Source organism: Patiria miniata, unplaced genomic scaffold (assembly GCF_015706575.1).
Source record: "Patiria miniata isolate m_02_andy unplaced genomic scaffold, ASM1570657v1 HiC_scaffold_5, whole genome shotgun sequence".
Classification (NCBI taxonomy): Eukaryota; Metazoa; Echinodermata; class Asteroidea; order Valvatida; family Asterinidae; genus Patiria; species Patiria miniata.
Window position 1 is genome coordinate 20245187 of NW_024037072.1, and position 26291 is coordinate 20271477.

Consider the following 26291-nt stretch of genomic DNA (forward strand, 5'->3'; position numbering starts at 1 on the left):
TTTAGCCGGGAGGAGGGTGGGATGGTATCAACATCCTGTGTGGTAGGGTAGACATCTTCTTAACCCAACCACCTTCAAAGATTACTTTCTGTCCCCAAATCGTAAATATCTTCACTTTGAGCAAGCAAGGATCTTCTCGCTAATTCGATAGTTTCCGAGTATTGCAAATGTTCCGATGTGCATTTAATCAATTTGCTCGTACTTTTGTTTATATGATTCCTCTTTCCATTGCTGGGTGTCATATCAAATTACGGGCATGGAAATATTCAAAAGGGATTGGTTGTGAAGGCCCATACTCCATGATAGGCCTGGGCCGTTGGTTGGGCGCCCCCCCCCCCAGCTCACATAACAACAGAAATAATGAAAACGACAGAAACATTTCCGACTCGCTTAATTATTTTTTTTTCATTACACAAATTGTGAAAACATTCACACTATTTACTATGCCTCTATATTCTGAATTCTTCGAAAAACAATAGTTTGATTCAAGCAACGAAATATTTTAATTTCCTCAATATTGTTGACCTATTTCACATATGCCGAAAAAAATTAGTCCCTTAGTGACCCATAAATACATATTTCCCCTCATACAAGGATACTTATTTACAGACCTAGTAAATTCTTTAAAAATTAAAAAAGTTAATTACATAATCGCAGAAAGAATTACGTACACGTCTTTATTTCATGTAGTTTATAATAAATATACTGATCAAACAACAACAATAATGTCCGTTAAAACCTACAGTAGGTCCTCGGGAAGGTCTTACAATAAATAGCTGCCTCACCCCGGTTAAAAAAAAGTGAATCATGTAAAACTTCAAGATAACACCAACAGAGGGCGCTATACGCTCCTAACGGGGACGCAAAATATGGTTCAAGCGCTGCTACTGACACTACGCAAAGTGAACGTGAACTAGGTCACCGCGACGTCCAAATTACTATCAGGCAGTAACACTAATGTCAATGCAGTTATAAACCTATAGTTTCTTTGGTAATCTGACTAATCTCTCGGTACTGGTCTGATTTTGGTCGCCCTGGGCGCGTGTGTGATTCCCGGCAAGCCATCCAGCGTAGGCGGCGCCCCTCCCTCAGGCAACTCAAGACGGAACTTCTGCAGGATTCCGGTGAACGTCAGGAACATCTCACACTTGGCTAACTGCTCCCCGAGACACGCACGGGGACCTGTTGTGAATGACAATGAAGCCATTGATGTTAACAAGATAGGTTGGAGGAATCCATGATTATCCCAGAATGAAGTAGGTCGAGAAAGCACCCCGCCCGACCGTTTAGCTGTGGCTGAGCGACCAGAAAAATCCTGGCTATGCCTTCTCACACGGATCAGTCTTTGTCGGCAAATTAATTTTGTTGTCACCCCCAACCCCCTTCCCCAAATGGGAACTAGCTACCGCCCCCCCCCCCCATATTATGGGAGCGGGAGCGAGAACCAGTCCACCATTAACCTGGATCATTGACGAATTTCAAATTGGAATTGAAACGTTGTATAAGGCCCCCCCCCCAAAAAAAATACTCGGTCTCTGGTGAGCGCGCGCGTCGATTTTAATCATGCGCGTCAACCTTTTTTTCTTCTTCAAATTAACACGGAAGCTACAACAGCGCCCTCTATTGCCGCGCCTCCTCAAATGTTTGTACCAAGGAGCACCAAGGAATGGGGAAATTGCACCAAGGCAAATGATGAAGGGCACCAAGGCAAATTATGGAGGACACCAATGTATAATGAGGACACAAAAAGCAAAAGAGTACCCACCTTGTCTGTACAATACAAGCTTGAAGAAAAAAAAGCCACCCCCCCCAAAAAAAAACCGCGTCACCGCATCAATTCCGGAACTTCGGTCTGACCAGAGACCGACTATTCAAGTTTTTTTGCCTAACATTGATGACTGTTTCATTTTAAATCCTCTCAACAAAATACAGTACTGAAGCCCTCGATTTCAGTGCCAATTTAAAATTCGTCACTAGGCCCTGTTGGAATTACCTAAAGAGAAGGGCATGTAGGAATCGTTCCCCTTGATGAGTGTCCCGGTCTCGTCCAAGAATCGCGTGGGGTCAAATCGCTCCGGCTCCCGCCAGTACACAGGGTCCATGTGGGCCGAGTACAGATTGGCCGTGACGGTGGTCCCTTTGGGTAGGATGAAGCCGTTCATTTCAACGTCTTCCGTTGTCACGTGTGGTATGGCACAGGGGATGACGTTACAGCGCCGGTTGATCTCTTGGAGTGTGGCCTGCCGATGAAAAATGTGCAGAAGAAATGAAATATGAGATTGAGAGGGGTAAGTGCACGTCAAGGGAACACAATGATGATAATTTTATATGCCAAGCTTTCTTTACAATCAAGAAAGAAATTAAGCCACTCTCTAAATTCCAAAGAGTGAAATTAGGGACTAGATGTTTTAAAGTGAAAATCACTCTCATTTTCGATTGAAATAGTCTGGAAAAAAACCCACTTCAGTCGAAGCTCGAGTGAAAACTCGATCTTTACGATTGAAGAAATTTCACTCCAAAACATCTAGCCCCTACTTTCCGACTGTGGGATTGAATCTTCACTCGAATGGAGTGAATTTTCACCCTTTAGAATTTAGAGAGCAGATAACAAAAGCTTCTCAGTTTTCATTGTATTGCAACTCTCTTTTCATTTTTTCGCACTTTGTAAAGCTTAGTGGACGGGACGCTTCCATCCTTTAAAGCTGTCATGAAATGTTGTGTAGGCCAAGTGTTCAAATTTATTGGTGTTTAAATAAATACCCTATAGTTCTTTACTTCCTAGGAAGTCAACTAAGTCAACTAAATTGAAAACGTTAGCTGGCAAAATCAAGCAGTAAAGTTTACTTGTGTGTAAGGCAGATGAGCTCGATCTGCCATTGTAGGCGCGCGGTTCTGTCCAACCACTTCATCCAGTTCCTCCTGCACACGAGTCTGAATGTCCGGATACATGACCATGCACACGAAGCCCCACAACACACCCGCGTTGACCGTCTCAGTGCCGCCAAAGAACAAGTCTGCCACCACGTGCTGGACGTAATCCTCCGTGAAACCGTTTTCTGTTGGTAGATCGGGGGACTCAGCTCTGCGCTTGGCTATCTCAATCAGGTAGATATCAATGAGATCTCGCGGGGAGTCCGGGTCCAAGTTAGCCTTGTGCTCCTCGACCCTGGCCGAGACGAAGTCCAAAATCCCGGCGTACGTCTCTTGGACCGCCCGGTGACCGGGTAAGGGGAGGTACCAGAGCAGCGGGATAAAGTTCGCGGCGCTTGCGCTGGTCAGGTGACTGAAGAAGACATCCGCCATGTGCAGGAGACGCTTGAAGTCCGGATCGTTGGGTTGGTAGCGCTGACCGAAGCACACCGAACAGATGACGTTACTGAAGGCTAGCTGGACTGGGTAGGTCATGTCCATCGCCTTGCCGTGGTGGGATGAGAACTCGGCGATAAGATGGGACACCTGAAGGAAGGATGGAGTATTATGGTGGATTACTTCCCCTAAAATTTTCCGTATTTGTCTCATCCATTAGAAATGGTACGCGTACGGTTTCACCAAACCCCAATTAACTTCTTACAGGTACGTATGTGGCTTGGGAAAAAACGCCCCTTAAGTTACTGTTTTGATATTTCATGGGGATACACAATCGGCAATGAACATCTGTTGACCTACCCCATACCGTGTGTTTCGATCGGTGGAGCTAGGGACAATAATTAATTTTGTCGACGTGGGAATATGGGATCACAGAATAAAATTCTGAAGGGAGCATTGATGCAATAACATGCCTCCAAATTATATTATTATTTTTACTTCACCACTGGCACTAGAGTCCTAGAATCAGAATCAATAGATAGATGGAGGGCAAAATTAGTAGCGTTTCTGAAAAGGTAGCCCAATTTTGTTTTCGCTCCTAAACTGGTACAAATGGCAACAGGGAGTATTTTACGAAGCAGCTCTGAGGTGCACAAAAAGGCGAAATGTCACCGGGGCGATGTGCCCCTCCATGCAAATTGGACTCAAGTTCACCACAGTGAGACATGCGAACTATACGGTATAAAGAGGTCTGTCCAGATCGACGTATAGTGAAACAATGTTGGACCTACCTCCTCCGCTACCTTGTTTTCCATCTGAGTACGGCCTTCACCGATACTGCGCATGACCGACAGTACGAAACGACGGTGTTCCCGCCACGTTGGATTGGCCTGCTGGTTGGCGATTCCTGATTGGTCAAAAGTACAAGTCATGTGGTTGAATTATAAGAATAACAGGGCCTTAACCGGTACTGGAACATTTACACGGTGAAATATAAGTCTGTTGTAACAATGGTTATGGCAATTCCACGGAGAAGTGGACAAGGCTGAAAAATGGAAATTTATTATATCTTCAGAACAACAAGCATCACAACAACAAATGTGGTATCAAATTAAAGGGGACAAGATATTTCATTTGAGTGGTATGCCAGTGGGATGGAATGTGGTTAAGTGTGTTTTTTGGTCCCCAAAATATTATTTTTTGGCTAAAATCGTGTATTTTGGTAGTCATTTTGGCACCTTGTTTTAACATGCAAAAGTGAGTGTTATTGTGAGTTTTTGTTTTTAAGTCAGGGAGAAAGGTTCAATTCTATGCAAAAAGAGTGTTTTGATTGATTATAGTTTCTTAAAATTAATGTTTAATAATGAACCAAAGATAGGCGGACAAACCGTAACGAAAGTTACCACCATTTCAGGGTATGTGGCCAAAATCGGAAATGAGATTTCCTGTATTATAATACCCCACTAAAAATAGTTTAGTTACCAGAAAATAAATGGTATAGGCCTATATTACTTTTATCAATGCGTGTCCAGTATAAGGAGACTTTTGAATCAAGACCTCCAAAAAATATGCATGCCCTTTTCGTGTAACGAAAGTTACCCAAGTTTAAACTGTTGCCACCCCCCCCCCCCAAAAAAAGAAGCTTTCCACTTTGTATAGTGTCACAGTGTTAAAATAAAAGAAAAGTGTGACTGTTGAAACCAATGCACCAAGTTGTGAGACTCTTTTGTGCGTGTCAAAGTGCCTAAAATGTAACGAAAGTTACTGTGGAATTGCCCTTATTAATATCCCAGAAAAAAAATATATTTCTCGGTCAGATCAAAACTCCTCATCGTAAATTTGACATTTCGTGCGAATCGCCCACAAAAGTCCGCTTCTTTTTTTAATTTTTTTTATTGAAATTGGTGTTAAAGTGTCCACAAGACATCAGTAAACAAACCAATACAGGAAAATTATTAATTTTGTTGAGCAGTTTCTTTGTTATTACAATGATACGGTTTGAAACTTAAAAGTGTACAATCATCTACTCACCCACCGAAAAAAAAGAAGTCAAAATGCGCAATGCCTTTACTTGAAAACAGTAAAATTTAAAACACCATGCAGCACCAAAGTCTAAAAGGAAAACAAGGGTCTGGTTCTGTCAGCACTGCGAGGATGTTCAAAACCACGACAACATGTTTGGAGCCGGTTTCGCAGGCTTAGTATTAATCCCTTCTAAAGCTCCTCTTCTACCGATTTCATTGGGTTGGCGCACTTTGGTCTCATTCTCGACAAGATTACTCCAAATCCAGGAAAAGCAAAGTCCAACAAAATTGATACTTAATTCGGACAGACTGATGGAAAAAAAAACCCTCTGCGAATCAAAATTCTGGTAAGGTTGGGGTGGGGTGGGGTGTTTAGGTGGGGGTTGTCTGTTGCGGTATTTGACCGTGAGCCACGGGCAGTGGCAAGTCTTAATTCCCGCTGAGGTGATGACAGAGGTTTCAATTAATGACCTTATGTGAGTCCCTATATCTCTCAATCCGACGAAATAAAATAAGACATGTTGAGAAATAAAACAAGTTGAAAGTTGGGATTTTGAAACTATGCACACTATTTAAAAATGCATTAAGAGTCTTGGTATTGAATGTAACATACAGCAGAAATGTTTCATGACGTGTTAAATAAGATGGACAGAGGGTTACAACACAAAGTTGCAAAAGTCGCAAAAATAACGCCAAAATTTAGGCCGTAATTTATTTCTGAATAACATAGTCATTCTCACGATGGTGTCTTGCTTTGCAAATTTTTTGTTAAAAAAGAGATTGTGTTGTTATATTATTAATTTTAGTGATTATGAGACGGACTAGAACGGTAACGATGGTGAAAATGGTGTTGATGATGGTGTTCAATGTGAAATTATGAAATTTATGGCGATATTGACAAAGGTTTAGTGAACATGGTCATGATGGTGATAAATTTGGTGAGTGTGAGAGTGGTGATGGCGATGATCGTGATACCCACTCATGGGCGTCGCCAGGATTTTTTCTAGAGGGGGGCAAAAAAAAAATTTGACCAAAAATGCTTGTATTTTTCAACACATTTTCGAATTATCAGTTTTAGAGGGGGCAGGGACATTTCCCCCCCCCCCCAACTCATTAAATTTACACCACTTTGTCTTCGCGCCTCTTTTGTTTTTTCTTTTTTTTCTTTTTTTTTTCGCGTCTTTTTTTTTTTTTTTTTTTTGCTTTTCCAGGGGGGGGGGGGGGGGGCAAGTGCCCCCCCCTTGCCCCCCCCTCGCGACGCCCATGTACCCACTACTTTGCCACTCACCTTTCCCCTGGTTGACCCGATTCAGCACCCACCGCGGCCGTCCGGAGAACGCCCGGCTCTTGGTCACGAACGCCTCCCTGATGGCCTTCCGTCCGTTGAGTACCACCAGGAGCTTGGCACCCAGCTGCACGCTGAACACGCTGCCGTAGCGCCGGGCCAGACGGGTGAATGTCAGGTAGGGTTTGCGGCCCAGGAAGGGGATGTAGCCCAGGAGGGGTAAGCCGGTGGGACCGTGGGGGAGACGCTTCATACCTCGTGAACTATAACAGTAATCATAGATGTAGGCCTACTGTCCGTGCTGTTTTTTTTTTTTTAATTTCAATCCAATTATTTTTTTAAATTGCAACTTCTTATTTAGAATACGGCCCACTTTAGTTATGGATAATTACTTTACGAATTATTTGCGGCCCAAGAAATATTCAAATCTTGCAGTTTAACCTGGTCTTTGATCTCACCAGAATCGATTATGAATCGGAACCGATCTACTTCATGGGCAAATTTGTGTGTGCGAATTGGCAACCCCCAAAATACACTTTTTTTCCAGAGAGTTGCAGAAGAGCCAAATAAAACATGTATTAGTACAAAAAACACACAAATTAGAATTTCGTTAGGGGAAAACAATCATATTTTTTGAGGAGCACGGACTGAACGGTTTTATAGGAATTAAGTTCATTTGAGGTTTTGTATGGTGGCAGTATACTTTTGGAAGTAAGTTTCTCTAAAAAAAAAAAAAAAAAAGGAGACGTGTTATGAAAGCTTGCCGATTCAGTCATTGTGCCGTGACCGACAACAGAAACTAAAATGGATTTCCCCCAGGAATAGAAATTATTGAAACAAAAAGAAACAACATTATCACTCACTTATTTTTAAAAAAAAATGCAATTTGAAAAATATTTTCTGCCTTGCCACAGTATTAGAAGCGTGGACGTGCAGACATGCGAACTTGAAAGTGAAAACAGCGAACATTCAGGGATTTCCTCGATTCTAAATGTTGTTTTTGCAGTTGACACAATTATATAATGCGACTGTCGGTTTCTTCAAAGAGGAAGCAGTGACTTATAGACCAAAGGGGGATATGGAATGCCCCTCCTTGTGCCCCTCGCTAAGACGTTTTTGGGGAGGACAAAAAACGAGTCTTTTATTCCTCCATACGAAGCTTTAAATCGAACGGATTGGTTTACTTACTTGTACTGAAGCAGAGCCCAGGCGAGGGCGACCAGAACCAGCGAGACGAAACTTCCCTGAAGTAACCGGGCTAAACACCTCAGAATGACCGACGAGTGTAACACAGCCATCCTCATCCAATGGGCTTCCAGTCAAGTTATAGAGATTGGTTCGAAATGTGTGGCAGCTGGACTCTGATTGGGAGCAACTCTCCCGTGAAAACGGAGTCTGATTTTCTCAGTTTTATTAGTAATCGCGCCGGTATAAACTGAGCTTTGGTTTTGCGATATCAGTGCACGCTATATAGATGACGTTAGTTGATCTGATTATCTTATCAAATTGTGCCGTCTTCTTAAGCTTGCTTTGGAATGTTTTGGACATCCAAGTTTGTTTGAAAGGTGGTCTACGTGCGTGGATTCGCGTGCTAGAGCAGCTGCGCTCGTCCCACGGGGTGTCCAGATGCAGAACGAACCTGGTCTCGGAACCGAAATCCACCAGTCGTCTCTTTACTTTCTTTTCGTCTGCAGGATTCGGAAACACCTTCCAACGTGAAATGATAATGTGGCCGGTTTTCCCCTTTTGTGTTTCTGTCTTCCCTTCAGGAAATACGCTTGAGAGATGGGAGATTTAGGGGTGGGCAAGTGACTAAGTCGAACCGGCAACGCGATGACAACTGGCTGTTTACGCCTCGTGTTTTTAAGAAACAAAAAAAAAGGCGGGCAGTGAACTCCAAACCGCGTTTATTGCTGACGAGCGAGACTTTGGTTTTGACTCAGGTTGGGTATGAGTTTATTACGACTGATGGCAAAAGTTGATTTGGATCCTTTATATAGTTTTTTGCAGTATTTGCGGGGGTGATGCATTGTGAAAAATATTATCAGAAAACACAACACTGCGGTCAAATCAAACCAGCATCTATACGAAGGAAGTTGACGAAGTTACCCGCGTAGTCGGTTTTGATGTAAATAATTTCCACGTGGGCGTCAGTGATGTAATAATTGTTGAAGGTACCAGCGGAGATTTGATCTTACTTTTTCGGTATTCGATATTAATCTTATTAACTGTAAAGGTTAAGTTAAACAATATCTTTCAGACTTTGCTCGTTTGCCCAAACGAAACTTGTAACTGAAGTTTGATTTTGTCATTATTAGTACATCACCTCCGCCACGGAGGTTATGTTTTCATCGGCGTTGGTTAGTTGGTTGGTTGTTTGGTGTGTCTGTTTAAAAGATAACTCTAAAAGTTTAAGACGGATTTGCAATAAAATAAATTGTAGGGGGTGATCCTTGGGATAAAAATACAAATCGATTACATTTTGAAAGTGATCGGGGTCTGGGTCTGGATCCAGGATTTTTTTTTTTTTTTAGGATTCTTCACCATTTATGCGAGTATTTCTTTTGGGTGTACTGACAATATGGCGGGGATTTGTTTAGACTTTGCGGAGGTTTGCGCTCTCTGAGTGCTTTCTTGTTCTGATAATTGGTCTGTCCATATTTTCAGTGTTAGCATGCGTGAAGTCCATCACAAAAGGGTGAGTTCTTCAGTACCCCCCCCCCCCAAATCCCGCACACAATGCAGGCTTGCCACGGGCCTGGGGGCGCTTGTTGAGGTTAAAGCCGTATTTTTGGAGGGGGGTCTAAAATAAATAGTTGTGGTCATATTATTGGTTCCGACACAATCCCTTTTTTTATCTCTTCAAAATTGTAAGGTATGGTATGATAATTATAAGGGCGTGGCACTCAAAATAGTTATTAAGTATATTTTATCCTTAAATTATTTCTTTATCCCCAATTATTATTCATTGGTGTGCCCCAATTAATAACCAGGAATTTAGGAATTAGGAATTCAGGAGGTTAGGAAGTTAATGTGGTTTGCAGACGAAGGATAGTAGTGTCTCTCTGCTCAACTTGACATTTCCGGTCAACTATAGCTTCCATTTTTTGAAAGGAAAATTAGCCATTGCACACCTAACTGTGGCAGTGCGATAATAAAGTACATTGTAATCTACACTGATAAGAGAAATAGGCAATCGAATTCGTCTCTACCATACATTATGTTCAGCGGCGGCGGAACGCTTTTCAAACGGGGGGGGGGGGGGGGGGGGGGGGGGGGGTCACCAAAAGGGGCGCTTGCTCAGAAAAAGGCACCTTCCGTCGGTGTGAAATTGTGAAACTGTTTTCGTTCACATTGCAAGGAATACATGTCACCCGGAACAAAAGAATATTTACTAACAACACTGATATACACTTTTACATAATGTTTGCGTTAAAATTTTAAAAATCTGAAATCCCTTACTTAAAAAATTACAGTGTAGGCCTATTCCTGAAATAGTCTCAATATAGCCGTATTGTACTCAAATAGGGTAATTGTTCACTTGAGAGAGCCCTTCGGCCTCCGGTACACCCCCGGCAGTAACCTCTCTGGGTCCGCCCTTGAATTTGACTATTTAGGCCTATGTAGGGACCATTTTTTTCGTGAGAGGGGCGCTGTTGCTTTTGGTTACAGTTCAGTGACGATTTTATTCGCGTGAGGAGCACTATGATTATTTTTTACAGGCCAGTTTTCCATCTCGAGAGGGGCACAATTTTACTATTGCGAGAGGGGTGTTTGTGCTTTGAGGGATAGTTTCCTATCTCGAGAAGGTTCACAATCTTGTTACTGCGCGAAGCGTATTTGTGTTTTTGAGGGGCAAGTTTGTATTACAAGAGCGGAAACAATTTTCACAATGTTTTCAAGTGTGCGTTTGAGGGGCAGTTTTGTTTTCATCTCACGCGAGGGGGGCACATTTATGAACGCGAGTGGGGCACTTTTGTTGGCCTGGGAAAATCTAGTGGGGGGGGGGGGGGGAGTGCCCCCTGCCCCCCCCCCCCCCGGCTCCGCTGCCCCTGATTATGTCACACATTTTTAGATGAGCTATATACTTGACAATGGCCATCGAGAGAGCAGTAATATTGACCTAACCTCTTTTGTATTGTTTTGCCATACAAACTACTTTCACGATGATTTTCGAAGGATACCGATGATGGGTAATGTTGTACTTTGTTCTTGACAAACCCCTGTGCAATGACCAACCAATAATGGCTGGCAACCGGCAACTCTGTGTTCTGAAGATGACGTCATGAGATTGAGGTAATACACGCATCGCAGGCCCTCCACAGGGAGATAACGACTGAAAAGACTGGATACATGATGACGTCACACTTACCCACCTGCAGCGCAGACGAAAGCGTTATTGCACCGATGACTTTTCTTATGACGTCACCTTTGACGAAGGGGCGAGCGGGGTTTGAGGTGGGGTTGGGGTTGAGTTGAGTGTTGTTTATCCACTGTTTGGTAACCCTTTCATTTTCCGTCTTTTTATTTCATACTTAGCTCATTACCTCCCATAATGTCATCCTGAAGACAGGTGCGGGGCAAAATTCGGTTCCTCAAAATAATAATTATAGCGCATCAGATAACCGTATTTCTATCTGCAAAATAAGAACATGCAGTTCTCAATAGGCTTTGGTTTATTTTTCATCCTTTGGAGTTTGAAATGTACAGTGGCGTAGCCACGGGGGGGGGGGGCGTGTTTCTATTTTCTATTTCATTCTATTTTCCCTCGGCTTCGCCTCGGGAAAATAGAAAGGTCCATGGATCACCTCGGGAGGCTAGTTTTACTACACCACTCGAAGCATTCAATATTTGTATACTAATTTTTGTTGGGGGATATGATTTGGTAGAATGAAGTGAAATTGTCAGTGAACTATTGAGGGCGCCCTACTTTTGAAGCCAAAATTCTTTCTCTGGCGGCGCAGCAGGCTCGGTTGTTATGGCTGCAAAACGCCGTACCGTCACCTAGTTTAAGGAAATAATCAAGGTTTTATCATTGTATTTGTAAGTTGATAGTATACCTAGTATTAATACTCAGCTGCCTTTTTAATAACAGAGATACAGACTGGCAAAGTTACTAGTTCAGTTGCTGTGTGATCCACGTTCTTGATTGGAGTCTTGCTTACGCGCGACGATAGTGTAGCCCAGCTGGCCTGGACGACGTCTTGCGTAGTGCGGTAACTGGGATAGGCGATAGTCTAACTTTGTGTAGAGCTTTTAACGTTATTGCAAATGTAGTGGCGATTGTGTAGTTATGTGCTTGTTTGTACAAGTACTTTTTTCACATAAACAATGAAAATCCATTGTTGAAAAGAAAATGAATTGGGGACTGATAATCTCAAATTTTTGGCCTGAAATTGAAAAGACTAGAATTTAGAAAAGATGTTGCAACCTGACGCCGCGCCACTCCTAACATTTTCTAAGTATTTCCTAACAAAATTGGAAATGTTTCTCAGTCCCAGATTCATATCTTATCATCAGTTTTGTAATGCCAAGGTTAATGAATGACCTTCATTGAGATGATTATATGAAGAAAAAAGTGGCGTCAGGTTGCACAATTTTTTGTATGAATTTTTTAAAGTTCAGAGCATTAGTACTATAGTAGGCACAACCATGAAAGTGGCTTAAAAGTACAACATTCGTTCCATAATTTTAATAATTATCTAAGAGAACTTGTTACTCTATCTCTCATAGTTAATTGTAAAAAGAACTTCAGTCTGTCGTCATGGATCCAATGTACATGGCCTACAGCCTGTTTCGCAGGAGGAAGTTTGAAGACTGCATCAATATCTGCACTGAGCTGTTGGAGAAAAACCCATATGACCAAGTATGTCAGTAGCCGTGAATGGCAGTAGTTACTTTTTTACGACCCCTCAAAGTTTTGAACTCGTCTGAACATTTGACGAAGGCCAGATTAAATTTTTCTGTCTGATTCAAGGCTCTGTCCCTCTGAAAGATTACTGTTAGTTATGACTGGACTTGTGACTGGACTCATTATTTTACGTGTGATGGAATTGACTACATTCCTGGCATCGTTGTATTATTTACTAAATGCTTCTCAAGAATCTTTGAAAAATAAAAAAAAAGTTACCACTGATGCCTTTGATCATTACAGGCGGCGTGGTCTCTGAAGACAAGGGCCCTGACAGAGCAGGTCTACGTTGATGAGATTGACGTGGATGAGGAAGGCATCGCGGAGATGTTGATGGATGACAACACCATTGCTCAGATCACACGTAAAAATCTGCTTTTCTGCTTGATAGACCAGTCTGCTAACCTCCACCCCATTGGCCAATCATGGCCATGATTAATGTTCAACATACATTAACAAGTGTGCGTCGTGCGACATGTGTACACTCGCAATGACGCATGCGTCCGGAACATACAGTGATGCATTGGAGAGGCTTACGTGTTGTTTTTGACCACATGCGCGCAGTTGGCGAGGCCTGATAGATCGGTGTATTGTCAGAGTTTAAAAGGAATATACAACATTTGCTTTTGCTGTAATTTTCAGAAATGGATGGATTTGGGAGGTTAGTATTTTATAGCAAATGTTGTTACACTGACTTGTTTGAAGTTTGTGTTCGAAGATGCTAGAAAAACCAAGAAAAACATTCATGTTCTTGAAGTCTGGTTCCCTAACCCCACTTTAGATGACACGGAGCAATTTATTGACGTCTGGGAATTGTAAGGTCAGGGAACCAGTCTAGCCGCCTTGTCTGCTACCCGTTCATGGGTCTGTAATCGATTGCAAACAAAATGCGGAAATTGGGGGCAGTATTTGAAAAAAAAAGAGTTTTTTCCAATGCTGGTCAGCCAACCAGTGTTGGAAATTGATACAAAAATTCCACTTTTCTTGAAAATGACAGCACACCAGGTGCCATGATTTTACAGGATGCTTTACACTGTCATTCACTTACAGTCCAGTAAGGTATTTCATAATAATTTTGTATTTTTGTTTTTTGATGTTTGCAAATTCTCAAACCTAAGAACCTGTTGCAGTTTCAGCTTAGTGGATACTAACTTTTCGAGAAAACAGGGAAAATCATTCACAACTTTTTTATCATGAAACACAAATTCGTTAAAAGAACTCTTTATTTCCAAGGATCAGTCAGTTGGCTGATCGTTGGATATCACCTACATTTTTTGATTTCTTCTAAATGACAGCAAGCCAGAAAGAATATAAATTCACTTGGTGCTTAGTACCGGTACAATCTGTAATCAAAATAAGCTTTTTGATACTAATCCAGCAGGTTACTTTTGGAGTAAATGCAAATGATCCTTTAGGCCTGCAAATGCATTGTACATAATTACTAATAGCAAAATTACTGAACTTGACGTTCTTCCATTTAGTTGGTCACACCATGAAATGACGCGTCAGGCAATTAGTTGCTGCACCTTCAACTGCAGATTGTGTATGCTTTATCCATTACTATATGGTTCATTAAAACTGTTCTTTATTTCTGTCACTTTGTTGTGCAGTTGACACAATTAGTTCAGACCAGTTGGTACATTTTATTTTCAAACATCCAGCACTGCCGGTGCTCAAGCCGAATATCAAAATGTTGATTTTAGATGCACCTGCAGTGGATTATCCAATCTTCCGGATTGCCGGAACCAATCCGGAGGTTGCAGGTTCAACTTGCAAACCCTCCTGCAGTTGATTTTTTTGTTCAACTTGAAAATTATTATACATGTATCTATCCAGTTTCCCTTTGTGGTTTTATTGAAAAAAATTGTAATAAAAAAAAAAAACGTATCCTTTCTGAGTGATCCCCGTTTGCTATTTCCCAGGTTTGCAGCATAATTGCTAGTATCGTGACTTTGAGTCTGATCCCTGGCTACCTGACTAGCATCCCTTAAACAAAGACATTGGCAATTTGGGGACTGCCAACATGGGGCTGGATAGCTCAGTTGGTGGAGCACTGGAACAGCAATACAGAGGTCGCAGGTTCAAACCCCGCTCCAGTTAATTTCTTTGTTCAACTTAAAAATTGGATCATATTCATGGCTAACAATTATTCCAGGCCAATTTGCTCAAACTTGTGTCACCTCAATGTTGTATTTGCAGTTTTCATGTGCAACCCCTGAATTTCTGACCCTATTGTACAGGGCCAGGAACGTCGCTGAAGAAACCAGGCACAGGTCAGGGGGCGCCCAGCGCCGGTGTACGCCCCTTATCCCAGTCTGGCCGGCCACTGAGTGGCTTCGTCCGGCCAGGCACCCAGTCCGGCCGGCCGGGAACCATGGAACAAGCCATCCGCACACCAAGGACTGCACACACTGCCCGGCCGGTTACCAGTGCCTCGGGGAGATTCGTCCGGCTGGGAACTGTAAGTTAAGATCGATAATCTTAAGTCATCCGGATTTTTTTTACGAACATTCCAGAATCATTTTAAAACCACAACTGTGTAGGAAACTAATGTCACATTCTTTAACCCTTACTCTCTGAGGGTAGTTTACTGCATGTCAGTTGGTTATGCCAATGCCCTCCAGCTGCAGTTATTTGGCAGATAACAAGTCTTAACAGTGAAGGCTCCAATTGGCAGGAGTTGGAGGCCCTGGAGGGTGCCTGATACTGACCAGCTGGGGGCACTCACTTTGTTATCAGAGGACTCTCATTGTTCTCTGTGGCATGTATTGGAGTGCCTGTCCAGTTACCCTTGAAATGACATGGCAGATATTGGAGGGCCATGCAAAAAACATAGGAGATTTTCTTGAGGCACAATTGGCATGCATTGGAGGGTCAAGTAGGGTAAGGGTTAATAGCTAGGGCATCAAGCCCTAAGCAAAGTACAAGTTGCTGGGCTGAACCTTCCTTACTCCTCCAAAATCCTACAAAATCTGGCGGATATTGATGGAGCTTGGAGGGTATGCAAGGGCTCTTTCTGATTATTCTACATGAAAATTGAAACTGCAAGGATGAGATGTTAAGATATGTTAGAAAATTGGCGCAAACTTGAAACCCCTGAATATGAAGCTTATTGGTAATCTAGAGGTGTTATTCAAAACTGTACTAAGATAGCATGAGATGATTGGACTTTTACAAATTCAATTTGTAGACCGATATATATGAAATCGGTCTATTGTGCTTACCACTTTGGATGAAGTATTTATCACAAATTACCTTTGTTTTAATTTCTTCTTGACATGTCCAGGCTTCCATGCTGTCCACCCCTGACGGCCCTTTCATCAACCTTGCCAGGCTGAACTTCAGCAAGTATGCAGCCAGACCCAACCTAGCTAAGGTTAGTGTGTACTCAACTTGCCCTCTTGCTGAAAGATGCTTTCCACCTTGAAAACTAAATTTTTCATGAGCTTATACATGTACATGACGTAAACAATTGAAAAGAACCGGTGTGTTAGCTGCCTCCAACGTCTAAAAAATCATCCAATGTTTAGTCGAGTCCATCAAAAATCCTCACAGATCCTCGCAAGTCCACCACAAGTCATCCAGTCGCAAGTCTAGTCATAAGCTATTCAACTGAACTGCGACAGAAGTATTAGCTGTTCATCCACTGTTCAAATGAGACCAGACTGGGGAATCTCACTGGGTTGAGATGGCCTAGCGGTTAAAAGCACTGGACTCATGCTCTGGTGTTGCAGAGGCAACAGTGGCGTGGGTTCGAGCCCGGGCCCGGACACTTGTGCCCTTGAGCAAGGCACTTAACCATTATTGCTTCGTCCTTCGGATGGGACGTAAAGCTGTAGGTCCCGTGTGTTGTATAAATGCACGTAAAAGAATCCAGCAAACACTTATCGCTAAGAGAAGGGGTTCGCCCCGGTGTTTCTGGCAGTGAGTTATCCTCATACATACACCATGATGAGGCTGTACGCGATAGCCACACCAGGCGTTTGTACAGAAACAGATACAGATACAGATTGGCTTGTGATTTACTTGTGACCAGACTAGACTTCAATACTGATATCCTCCTTTTGATCATTGCAGCCTCTGTTTGAGTATATATTCCACCACGAGAATGACGTCCGTAATGCGCTAGAGTTAGCCGCCCTGGCCACTGAGGCCTGTGGATTCAAGGACTGGTGGTGGAAGGTGCAACTGGGAAAATGCTACTACAGGTCAGTAAGCTTGGGGTGAAAATCCATTAAAGCTATAGTCCATCATTTACAGCTATCCGAAAAGTAACTGGCGTAATTATTGTTGAATAACATACTTGGTTGAAAGATAGTAAGGGGACTAAACTCCCTGTGAAATTATTCTTTCTGGCAAGCTGTCATTTTGAAGTAATCAACGAAAGAAGGCATTTCCAAGGGTGCTTCTTAAGACGCACCGTAGGAAAATTTAAATTAGTAGTTCGTTTTGTTATTCGGCAAAGCGCGCGCAAGCATTGGCACGACGCACAGGCACACGCGGTTGCTATAATTCTTCGGATCAGTGCGCGACATCGCGTAACTGCAATCGGCTCAGTGAGAACTTGTCTCGGACGCTGAATTCAGGCCCAATCCAAAACATGGTTCAGCAACTTTTGATTTGAAATTGAGATCCTAGGATGCTTTTTTTCTCGAAATATACAGCTGAAGCTGAGCTGAAACTTCATCAGGTTAGTTGTTCAGTTCCCTTTCTTTAGATTTTGAACACTTTTGTTGCTTCAAACGAACAAAATGCACAAATTACAAATGATGGACTATATCTTTAAAGTGCAGTAACTTATTTAAGGCTCCATTCCCTCACCTTCATGTAACATGCTCTAAATTTGGCGAGCTACCAGGGGTGGCGGCAGTTGGTAGATGGGTAGGGATGGAGATTGTAAATGAAAGCTTTTCTGATGTAGAGACTCGTATAGGTAAATTTAGTTGAGGATACAGTTTCCTGACTCAAAAACTGAACAATGTGCTGCAAATTAAACCTCCACAATAAACAGAGAACACTAAACCGTCTGAATGCTTTTCTTTTATAATTAGCAATAATGTTGACAAGGCTCATAGCATTTTTGTGTAAAGAGAAATGCATGGACAGAAATGCATTGGACAGCATTGAGAATGATTGACAGCATGGAGACCATAAAGCTTAAAATGCAGACTATGCATTTTTTTGTTACTGCTTAGAGTGAAGTTGTACACACAATCCTTAATTCAGGCCTCGCAGCAAAACCTTTCAATCCTAGAAAACCTAAAAAAAACCTACACAACTCCGAAACCTCTTTTTTTTTTAAAGTAACCTATATAACATATAAAAACCTGTAATTATTCTGCCATGCATTTTAACAATTTTTAAAGAAAAAATTTTAAAAATCAATTTGATCCACAGTTTCAAAATGCCAATATAAGAACATTGTCAATATAACAAGTGAACTCAGAATTGGGCAGTTTGCATGAAATCCTGCAAGTTAGTGATAGGAAACTTTCTCTAGTGTGGAGAACTTGCAGTCAACAAATAACTATATTTCTGCTACCTCAACGATGAAAAATTGCACCCTGGCTAAAAACCTATAAATGCCTACATTTTCACCCGTGGGAAACTTTTAAAAACCTACATTTTATTTTCAAAACCTTTATAAAACATCAAAACTGATGAAGAGGGGCACTGTGAGGCCAGTTAATTTCACGTCGATGGACTTCCTTCATTTTCAGGCTCGGGCTTTACCGCGACGCCGAACGTCAGTTCAAATCGGCCCTCAAACAACAGGAGATGGTAGATACATACCTGTATCTGTGTAAGGTCTACGTACGTCTGGACCAGCCACTGACAGCTATTGATATCTACAAGCAGGGACTGGAGAAACATCCCGGAGAAACGGCATTGCTGACCGGCATAGCTAGGATATATGAGGTAATAATTAAGATGTTGACAAAAAAGTTGCGTTCCCTGTGCTCTTCAACAAATTCATTTTTTTTTCTATTAATAATTTTCAGCTTGTATATTTTATTCCAACCAAAAAGCTTCCTTTTTCCTTTTTTCCATTTTTTTCCTTTTTTTTTTTTTTTTACATCTGCAACCCTTTGAAAAAAGGGGTTTTTGTTTTGGGCACAAACAGATTTGCTTTGCGGGCAGACTGGCTCCCGGTCCGTACATTATCGATACTGATTGTGGGGCGGGAACCAGCCTACCTCGCGAGAACGGAATGATTGTCTTGCAGCCAATACCTGTAATTTTTGGGGGGTCGATGTCTCAATCAGAAGTGATTAACTTTTGTATTGCTAGAAAAGGAATTAAATTTTTGGGATGAAACTCAAAAATAGCACAGGGATCGCAACTTGACAAAATGTGAAGATAACCTTAAAATTATTATGCAGAGCTGAATTGGAAGTTATTATCACAAATTTACACACAGACGTCATCCCGTTGCAAACATCTTGGTGTCACACTTTTAGACCTCACATTTAAGGACTGACCATTTCCATAAGGACAGTGCCATAATTTTGGAAAGATTACTCATAAGACCAAAAAAAATAAATAGTCGGTCTCTGGTCAGACCAAAGTTTCGGAATTGATGCGGCGACGCGGTTTTTTTTTTAGTGTTTTTTTTTTTTTCAAGCTTGAATTGTACAGACAAGGTGGGTACTATTTTGCTTTTTTGTGTCCTCATTATACATTGGTGTCCTCCATAATTTGCCTTGGTGCCCTTTATCATTTGCCTTGGTGCAATTTCCCCATTCCTTGGTGCTCCTTGGTACAAAAATGTGAGGAGGTGCGGCAATAGGGGGCGCTGTTGTGGTTAATTTGAAGAAAGAAAAAAAATTGACCAGAGACCGAGTATTTTTTTTTTGCCTAACAGAAAGGGTATGTTTTTCAGAGTTGTCAGACTTTATATGTATTTTTACATAACTCTAACCATTCCATTTCAGGGCCTGAATGACATGACAAATGCAGTCAAGTTCTACAAGCAGGTCTTGCACAATGACAACACCCACGTGGAGGCCATAGCCTGTATCGCCAACTACCACTTCTACACAGACCAACCTGAGATTGCACTACGCTACTACAGGTATGTGGTTAGGTGGCATGGGTGGCTTGTCCGTAAAGCGCTCGCCTCTCACCAAGGTGACCACAGTTCGAATCCTGGCCGCGGATCACATGTGAGTGGAGTTGTGCGTTGGTTCTCTCCTGTGCCACGAGGGTTTTTCTCCGGGCCCTCCGGTTTTCCTCCCTCGGGAAAAATCAAACACTTTCGATCTCAGGCTGTGCTCCGTGGTCATATATGGGTCGATGTGGCCAGCAGCCATAGGCGCCTTTACGTGCCAGCGGCCCAACCACTTTGTGGCCGCGTCCTTCGCAATTCAGCATACCAGCTGCGAGTAAGGATGATAAGCCTCCCAAATTATTATTATTATTATTATTATTATTATTATGTAATTAACCCCATACAGTTGGCGGTTTAGCCACATGTGGTATTCACACTGTTGCCAAAAAAAAAAAATCAAAAACGATTCTTCTTTACAAGCCATCAGCTACACATAACTTTGAGTTTTAATATTACAATATGGAAATAGCACACGATATTATGGGCTCCGTGCACAAGTACTCCTTCAACGGCCAGAAAAGGAGAGTTGGGGGAGTCCTGTATAAACTCCCACGTGGAGTATTTAGGAGAAGAACCAACCAAGAACCAAGAACCATCCACTGCAATTTCGATTGATCCAAAGTTATTGGGGGCTGGGATTAGTCAGGGAGACCATCGCAAGCTAAATTCGAAAGTATTCGCGCGAAGATTCTGTGGCTAAATAGCTTTGGCACATTCAGGAAGTCGTGCTTACTGTGGGCGCAAACAGTACAGTACGCTCACGCTGTGTGTCCCGTTCACGGAGCTCTCAAAAGAGGTAAAAATGCGCCCTCTTTTGATGGCGCACGGAGCCCATACTCAATCCCCTTTCCCTTTTGAAAAAAAAATACTCAAGCCCTCTTGGCCTCCCTCCACTAATGTGCTTTTGTCTCCCTGTCGGTTGTCTCGCAGGCGACTGCTACAGATGGGCGTGTACAATGCCGAGTTGTTCAACAATCTAGGTCTGTGTTGCTTCTATGCCCAGCAGTACGACATGACGCTGAGCACATTTGAGCGCGCTCTGTCCTTGTCCACCGACGACCTGCTGACGGCCGACATATGGTATAATATAGGACAAGTGGCTGTGGTAAGCATCAGAGATAAATGCTTTTACCAAAAATTGAATTCAATGCCTTTTCGCCTTTTCCTCTTAACTAAATCCTGGGGACTATTTTGTGGAGCTGCTAAGGGCCCGCCTCAATTCATATCCGGGATGAGTTCCAGACAAGTTGCGGGTAGAACCACTCATGGAAGAAGCTCTGCATATGTCCCAGACACGTTCCGGGGAAATTTTCATTAGCAACTATTACTGCTTGACTCACCAATACTGATAACTTCATTGCGGGAAGATAGCGGGGAAGTTGTTCCGAATCCTGCAACTTATACCCGATACAATGTCTGCAACTTGTTCGGAACTCGTCCCAGATTTGAATTCAGGCGTGCCAGTCACGGAAAATATCTGCTTTGTAAAAACAGGATACCAGCCATAATGTTGTGTGATGTACAAGGCAAGTAAAAAAAATTGTCCCTTTGGACATGTCCTTGTCGCCCACAAAAACAGGAAAGGTTACCAGTTTTTCTCTTCAGCCAATATTTGGTCTGGGTATTGACTGCAGTCTGAAAAAGTTTCACTGATATTCAGCCATGAATGAAAAGGATACAAGCCTTTCTTTGTGACTACCCTAAAACGCTACCAAAACAATGTTCAGAATAGGCCTCTTCTTATCAACACAGCGGCAACAATGGGCCTCTGGAATATGAAAGAAGTAAAAGGAATAACAGAACAGGATATCAATTAAATAGAATCACATTTATTGAACTTGAAAATAGACATACTGACCTTATAAAGCACTGTCTAGCTCCTAGACCCCGTGACCTAAGCACAATATTGATTATACATGCTCGTGTTTCCCTAGGGCATTGGGGATACCAGCCTGGCCCTGCAGTGTTTCCGTCTGGCGTTAGTGTCCAACAACGACCACCCTGAGGCCTACAACAACCTGGGTGTTCTGGAGCTCAGGAAGGGTCATCTAGACCAGGTTTGTTTATGAGGAATTTTAAGGCCCAAAAAAAAAGTCTCCGGTTTCTGGTATGAAGCTTGCCCAAAAAGTGGTGCGGCGACGCAGCTTTTTTTTTTCACCTGTTTTTTTTTGCTTCAAATGTTGGCTGATGACTGCAAATGGTGCCCGACTAAACTTAGTGCAAATATATGGGAGTCCAGAGAGGCCACATAAAGCTTATTCTCGATCATAACCCCATATTAAAACACGTTAAGATTGTGCAGCAGCAGGATTCCAGTCAAACCAGTGAGTTTGGCGGTTTTGAGACATCATCTTTCATTGAAAAAAAAAGTTTTCATTTTGCCAACGCGCATGGCTACGGTGACGCGCGCGCATACCAGAAACCAGAGACTTTTTGGGGGGGCCTAAGAGAGCATGCTATTTTTTTAAAATTTTGAATCAAGAAATATCTGATTCAAAAGGTTTGTCCATGTACCACAAGTGTGACCATTAAAAAATTCATGCACCTGGAATTCTAAGGTTTGAGTGTGATCCATCCATGCATCAAAACCCATTAGGAATTCAAGAAACTGTACTGGGCATGGAAAGCACAACTCCAGAGGCTTGCTTGCCCTCAGGGAATTGGTTTCATGTGAACGTTGTCAGTGCAGAGAGCCTGTCAAAAGTGCAGTACAGGTTGACAAGTTGCAAGGCATTATTATTGCATGCCTTGCAGGGTCTGACGGCTTGGAAGAGAAACGTAATTGTACATGTATGTGTGAGAGTACTGTGCACAAAGCGGATGTGTTTTTACTTTAAAGGGAAGATACAACATTTGCAAACATCACAAAACGAAATGATCAAATTATCATGAAATACCTTACTGGATTGTTAGGGACTGACAGTCTAAAGCATCCTGTAAAATCATGGCGCCTGGTGTGCTATCATTCTCAAGAAAAATGGTATTTTTCCAACGCTGGTCGGCCGACCAGCGTTTGAAAAAAATGGCTTTTTTTCAAAACCTTCTAGTTTTTCATAATTAGTTATTCATTGTTTTCTTTGCAATTGATTGCACACCTGTGAAGGGGTACAAGCCTGCTAGACTGATTCTCTGACTTTAAAATTCCCAAAAGTCTATAAATTGCTCCGTTTCATCTTAAGTGGGGTCGGGGAACCAGACTACAAGAACATGATTGGTTTTTCCAACATCCACAAGCCCAAAACGTGAAACAAGTCATTTTAACAATATTTGCTATAACATACTAATCCTCCAAACCCATTTATTTCTGAAAATTGCAGCAAAAGCAAATGTTGTACATTCCCTTTAATTTAGAGCTGTTAATCATATGTGTCATTTATTGATTATACTCGGCTCGGGCCATAATCCACATCCAGGCCCCTAGCTAGTTTTACCAAGCACATCTTTATTCCCTTATTAAAATTCCCCAAAATAGTTTCTCCAAATGGCATGACCCCCTGGGTGCAGTACTGTATGTTTTTAACAGAGTCAAGCAATTAATAATCTGCTTTAATTAATAATTGATGTGTTTTTATTTTCAGGCACGAGCATTTTTCCAGGCAGCGGAGTCATTAGCCCCACATATGTTTGAACCTCACTACAACTTTGCGACACTTTCAGATCAGGTAAAACAATTATAACAATTTCGATTGACTAAAATAAACCTTAAAAAACTCTTGGACTTTCAAATAAAATTCTTCACTTTTTAGCCATAAAAAATTCAAATATTGGCAGGGAATTAGTGGGGCAGATATGGGAAACATTTGGGGGATTGTGCCTTTGATGATACAAGTAGGCATTTGGCACACAGTCAGAGTATGTCATGAGAAAGATATTTGGCTGTAGGGCTATTGCAGATTTGTCCTTTAAAAAAATATAGGTAGAATAACAAGCAATTTTCAAAATTTTGAAAATGGCTGCCATTGCTTGTTATTCTAACAATATTTTTTTCAAAGGACAAATCTGCGATGGCCCTATGGCCAAATAATGTTTTAATGACATAGTTACATACTCTGACTGTGTGCCAAATGCCATGCTTGTATCATCAAAGGCACAATCCCAACACCTATCTGCCTTTAGAGAGAAAGCTTAGAAGAGTAATTGTGTTACCACCAGAAAATGAATGACAAATGATATACTGGCATCTGTTTGTCCTTTTTGTAAAACAGAAAACAGGCAGAAAAAGTAGCCTTGTGAATTCACAAAAGAGTAATAACTATATCAAATGAAATGGTGGATGGAGTGAGAAAAGTGAATGGAGTGAGAAAAGTGGAGTGCCGTGGCCTTGTGGTCTGGAGCATTAAATTCATGGTCTGCAGGTTGTGGGTTTGAGCCCAGCCTGGGTCATGGTGCGTGTGCTCTTGGGCAAGGCACTTTGTCACTCATTGTTTCTCCTCACCCAGGAGTAAGAGTAAATGGGTACCTGCGAGGTTAGTGATGGTTACTGTGGTTGATTTGAGCTGTTTTGTGTCGAAATGGCAGCATCAAGCTGTATACTCTCAAGGGAGCTGAGATTGTCTTTGGAATGTTTCATTGGCCCAATAAGCAGGGTAATAATGATGAAGCGCCTTGAGCACCAATAAGAGTGGATACGTGCGCTTTATAAATATGCATTATTAACCCTAACTCCCTAGACTTTTTTGCTAGGATGCAACCTTAATCCTGCAAATCCTCCAACTGTCTCCATGTAAAAAAATATAGCTTCAATTTTCCATAATCATCTATTATTTCTTGCATGTGGTCCTTGGAGGGGTGACAATTGCCTCAATCTTGGAAACTCCTCCAGCAATCACTGTCAATATGTTGAGGCAGAGCTAGTGACATCCTGGAGCAGTGTGGAGGATTTCAAGTATAATACAGGCCTAAATTTATGCACGGCTGAGCATAAACAACACAAGGTCCGGCCTAAGACCTTGACACAGTGCATCCTCCTAAATCAGTCACACATTTTTGCATATATAGCCCCAATCCTGCAAAATCCTCCATTTTGCAAAGAGGATTTTGGAGGATTTGAGAAGGTTAGGGTTAAAGAATATCGGCACTATTGAGGCAACAGAAATAAACTCCTTGATTGCTTTACATCTAATATGAATTCCCTCCTTTTCTCGTCTGGTAGGTTGGAGACTTACAGAGCAGCTACAACGCAACCAAGAAGGCCATAGAGGCTTACCCTGAACACTGCGACTCTAAAGAACTACTCGAACAGCTCAAGAAACACTTCTCGATCCTCTAGCTGTCACAGTGCACATCCAAAATGGCAGTTACATCTCCTACTTTGGCTACATCTCCGGATGTCAGAACCGTTATTGAAATGTCTAGTTTAAAAAAAACCTGACTCTCGGTTTACTTGATACGATTCAATGTTTCTGGGGCAGAACGGGACTTTCATTGAGGCAGACAATCTGAACTCAATCAATATTAGGTTTTGCCCTTCACCGACGTATAAACACTGTATACTCAGTGTGTTACCTCCCAAGTGAAAGGTGGATAAAATCACTCGGGTGGGACTCGAACCCACGACCTCCTGCTCTCTATTGCAGGCGTCTTACTACTTGACCACCGAGCTTGCGGGATCGGTTGGCTGGTTGGAATCTGATGTACATGTAGCAGCGGGTACCACAATTAAACTTTTCATAAGATGAACTTTGCGTCGGGGTGATGTAAATATACATCTTATTATTGTCATTATACAAATTTTGAAGTTGAACAAAGAAATTGACTAGCAGAACAGTTGAATCGCCAACGCGTTAGTAGAGCACCAGAACCGGCCCAGGTTCCAGGTTCCAGGTTCAACCACTCCAGTCAAGTTCTTTGTTCAACTGTAAAATAAACCCCTCAAAACAACTGTTAAAATGTAAATTCAGTGAGTGTGTGTCAGATATAAAACATCATTTCCAGCAGCCATGGAATGAAAGTAAGGTTGCCAACAAAGAGTATTTTTTAAAAACTAGAACACTGAAGGGCTCCCCAAATGTATACACGTATACAACACATCTACAAGCCAGTTTATTGTAATGTGTGGATTATTGGCAGTTTTAGTAAGTTTCTGTTAAGAGAAATGTGTCGTACACCTTGATTTTAAATAGTGTTATGGTAGGAATGATATCACCCAAAGCAAAGTATATATTGTAAATTGTTCTCAAAAGTGTAAAAAAGTGGGAGGGGCACTTTTGTTAGCCTGGCAAAATCTGGGGAAGAGTCGATTGTGTTGCGGTTGTCTCCCACATTCCTTGGGCCAAGGGTCTCCGGCCCACCACCTTAATTAATCCGGCCTTGGATACATGTATTTCTGTTATTAATCCCGGGAGCTGATCTTGACTTCAAGTCGTACAACTCTTTACTATATATAAAGGACATGAAAGCCCTGTATTTTCAGAGTAAATACACTACCATGCACCGTTGGGAATCGAAACAAGGCAGGAAGAAATAAAGAATAGGGATGTGGTTCAGTGTTCCATAATGAATCCGAAGGGAAAGGGAAGTATAGTAGGTCTACTTTTTAATTAAAACGACTGTGGCATGATAGTGGCAACCTGCGCACAACAGTATGGCGTCTCAGCAAGCGGGCATATATATTGAACAAAAAAACATGTAGGCCAAGATGTATCATAAGTTGCT

General features: G+C 42.0%; 2 protein-coding genes across 2 annotated transcripts; one reads left to right on the forward strand and one right to left on the reverse strand.

The window, feature by feature from the left end:
- Positions 1–502: 502 nt before the first annotated feature.
- LOC119740418 (cytochrome P450 2U1-like) lies at positions 503–8568 on the reverse strand. Its single transcript, XM_038215718.1, has 6 exons — positions 7804–8568; positions 6619–6878; positions 4098–4213; positions 2845–3456; positions 1994–2240; positions 503–1182 (listed from the first exon to the last, which is right to left on the reverse strand). The coding sequence occupies exons 1-6, from the start codon at positions 7917–7919 to the stop codon at positions 1001–1003; spliced, it is 1533 nt and encodes a 510-aa protein (XP_038071646.1). The 5' UTR covers positions 7920–8568; the 3' UTR covers positions 503–1000.
- A 2979-nt stretch (positions 8569–11547) lies between these two features.
- Positions 11548–25314, forward strand: LOC119741514 (tetratricopeptide repeat protein 8-like). Its single transcript, XM_038217297.1, has 12 exons — positions 11548–11658; positions 12349–12481; positions 12770–12890; positions 14767–14987; positions 15813–15902; positions 16604–16734; positions 18247–18445; positions 19462–19601; positions 20568–20742; positions 21572–21694; positions 23216–23299; positions 24790–25314. The coding sequence occupies exons 2-12, from the start codon at positions 12380–12382 to the stop codon at positions 24904–24906; spliced, it is 1503 nt and encodes a 500-aa protein (XP_038073225.1). The 5' UTR covers positions 11548–11658; positions 12349–12379; the 3' UTR covers positions 24907–25314.
- The last annotated feature ends 977 nt before the right edge of the window (positions 25315–26291 follow it).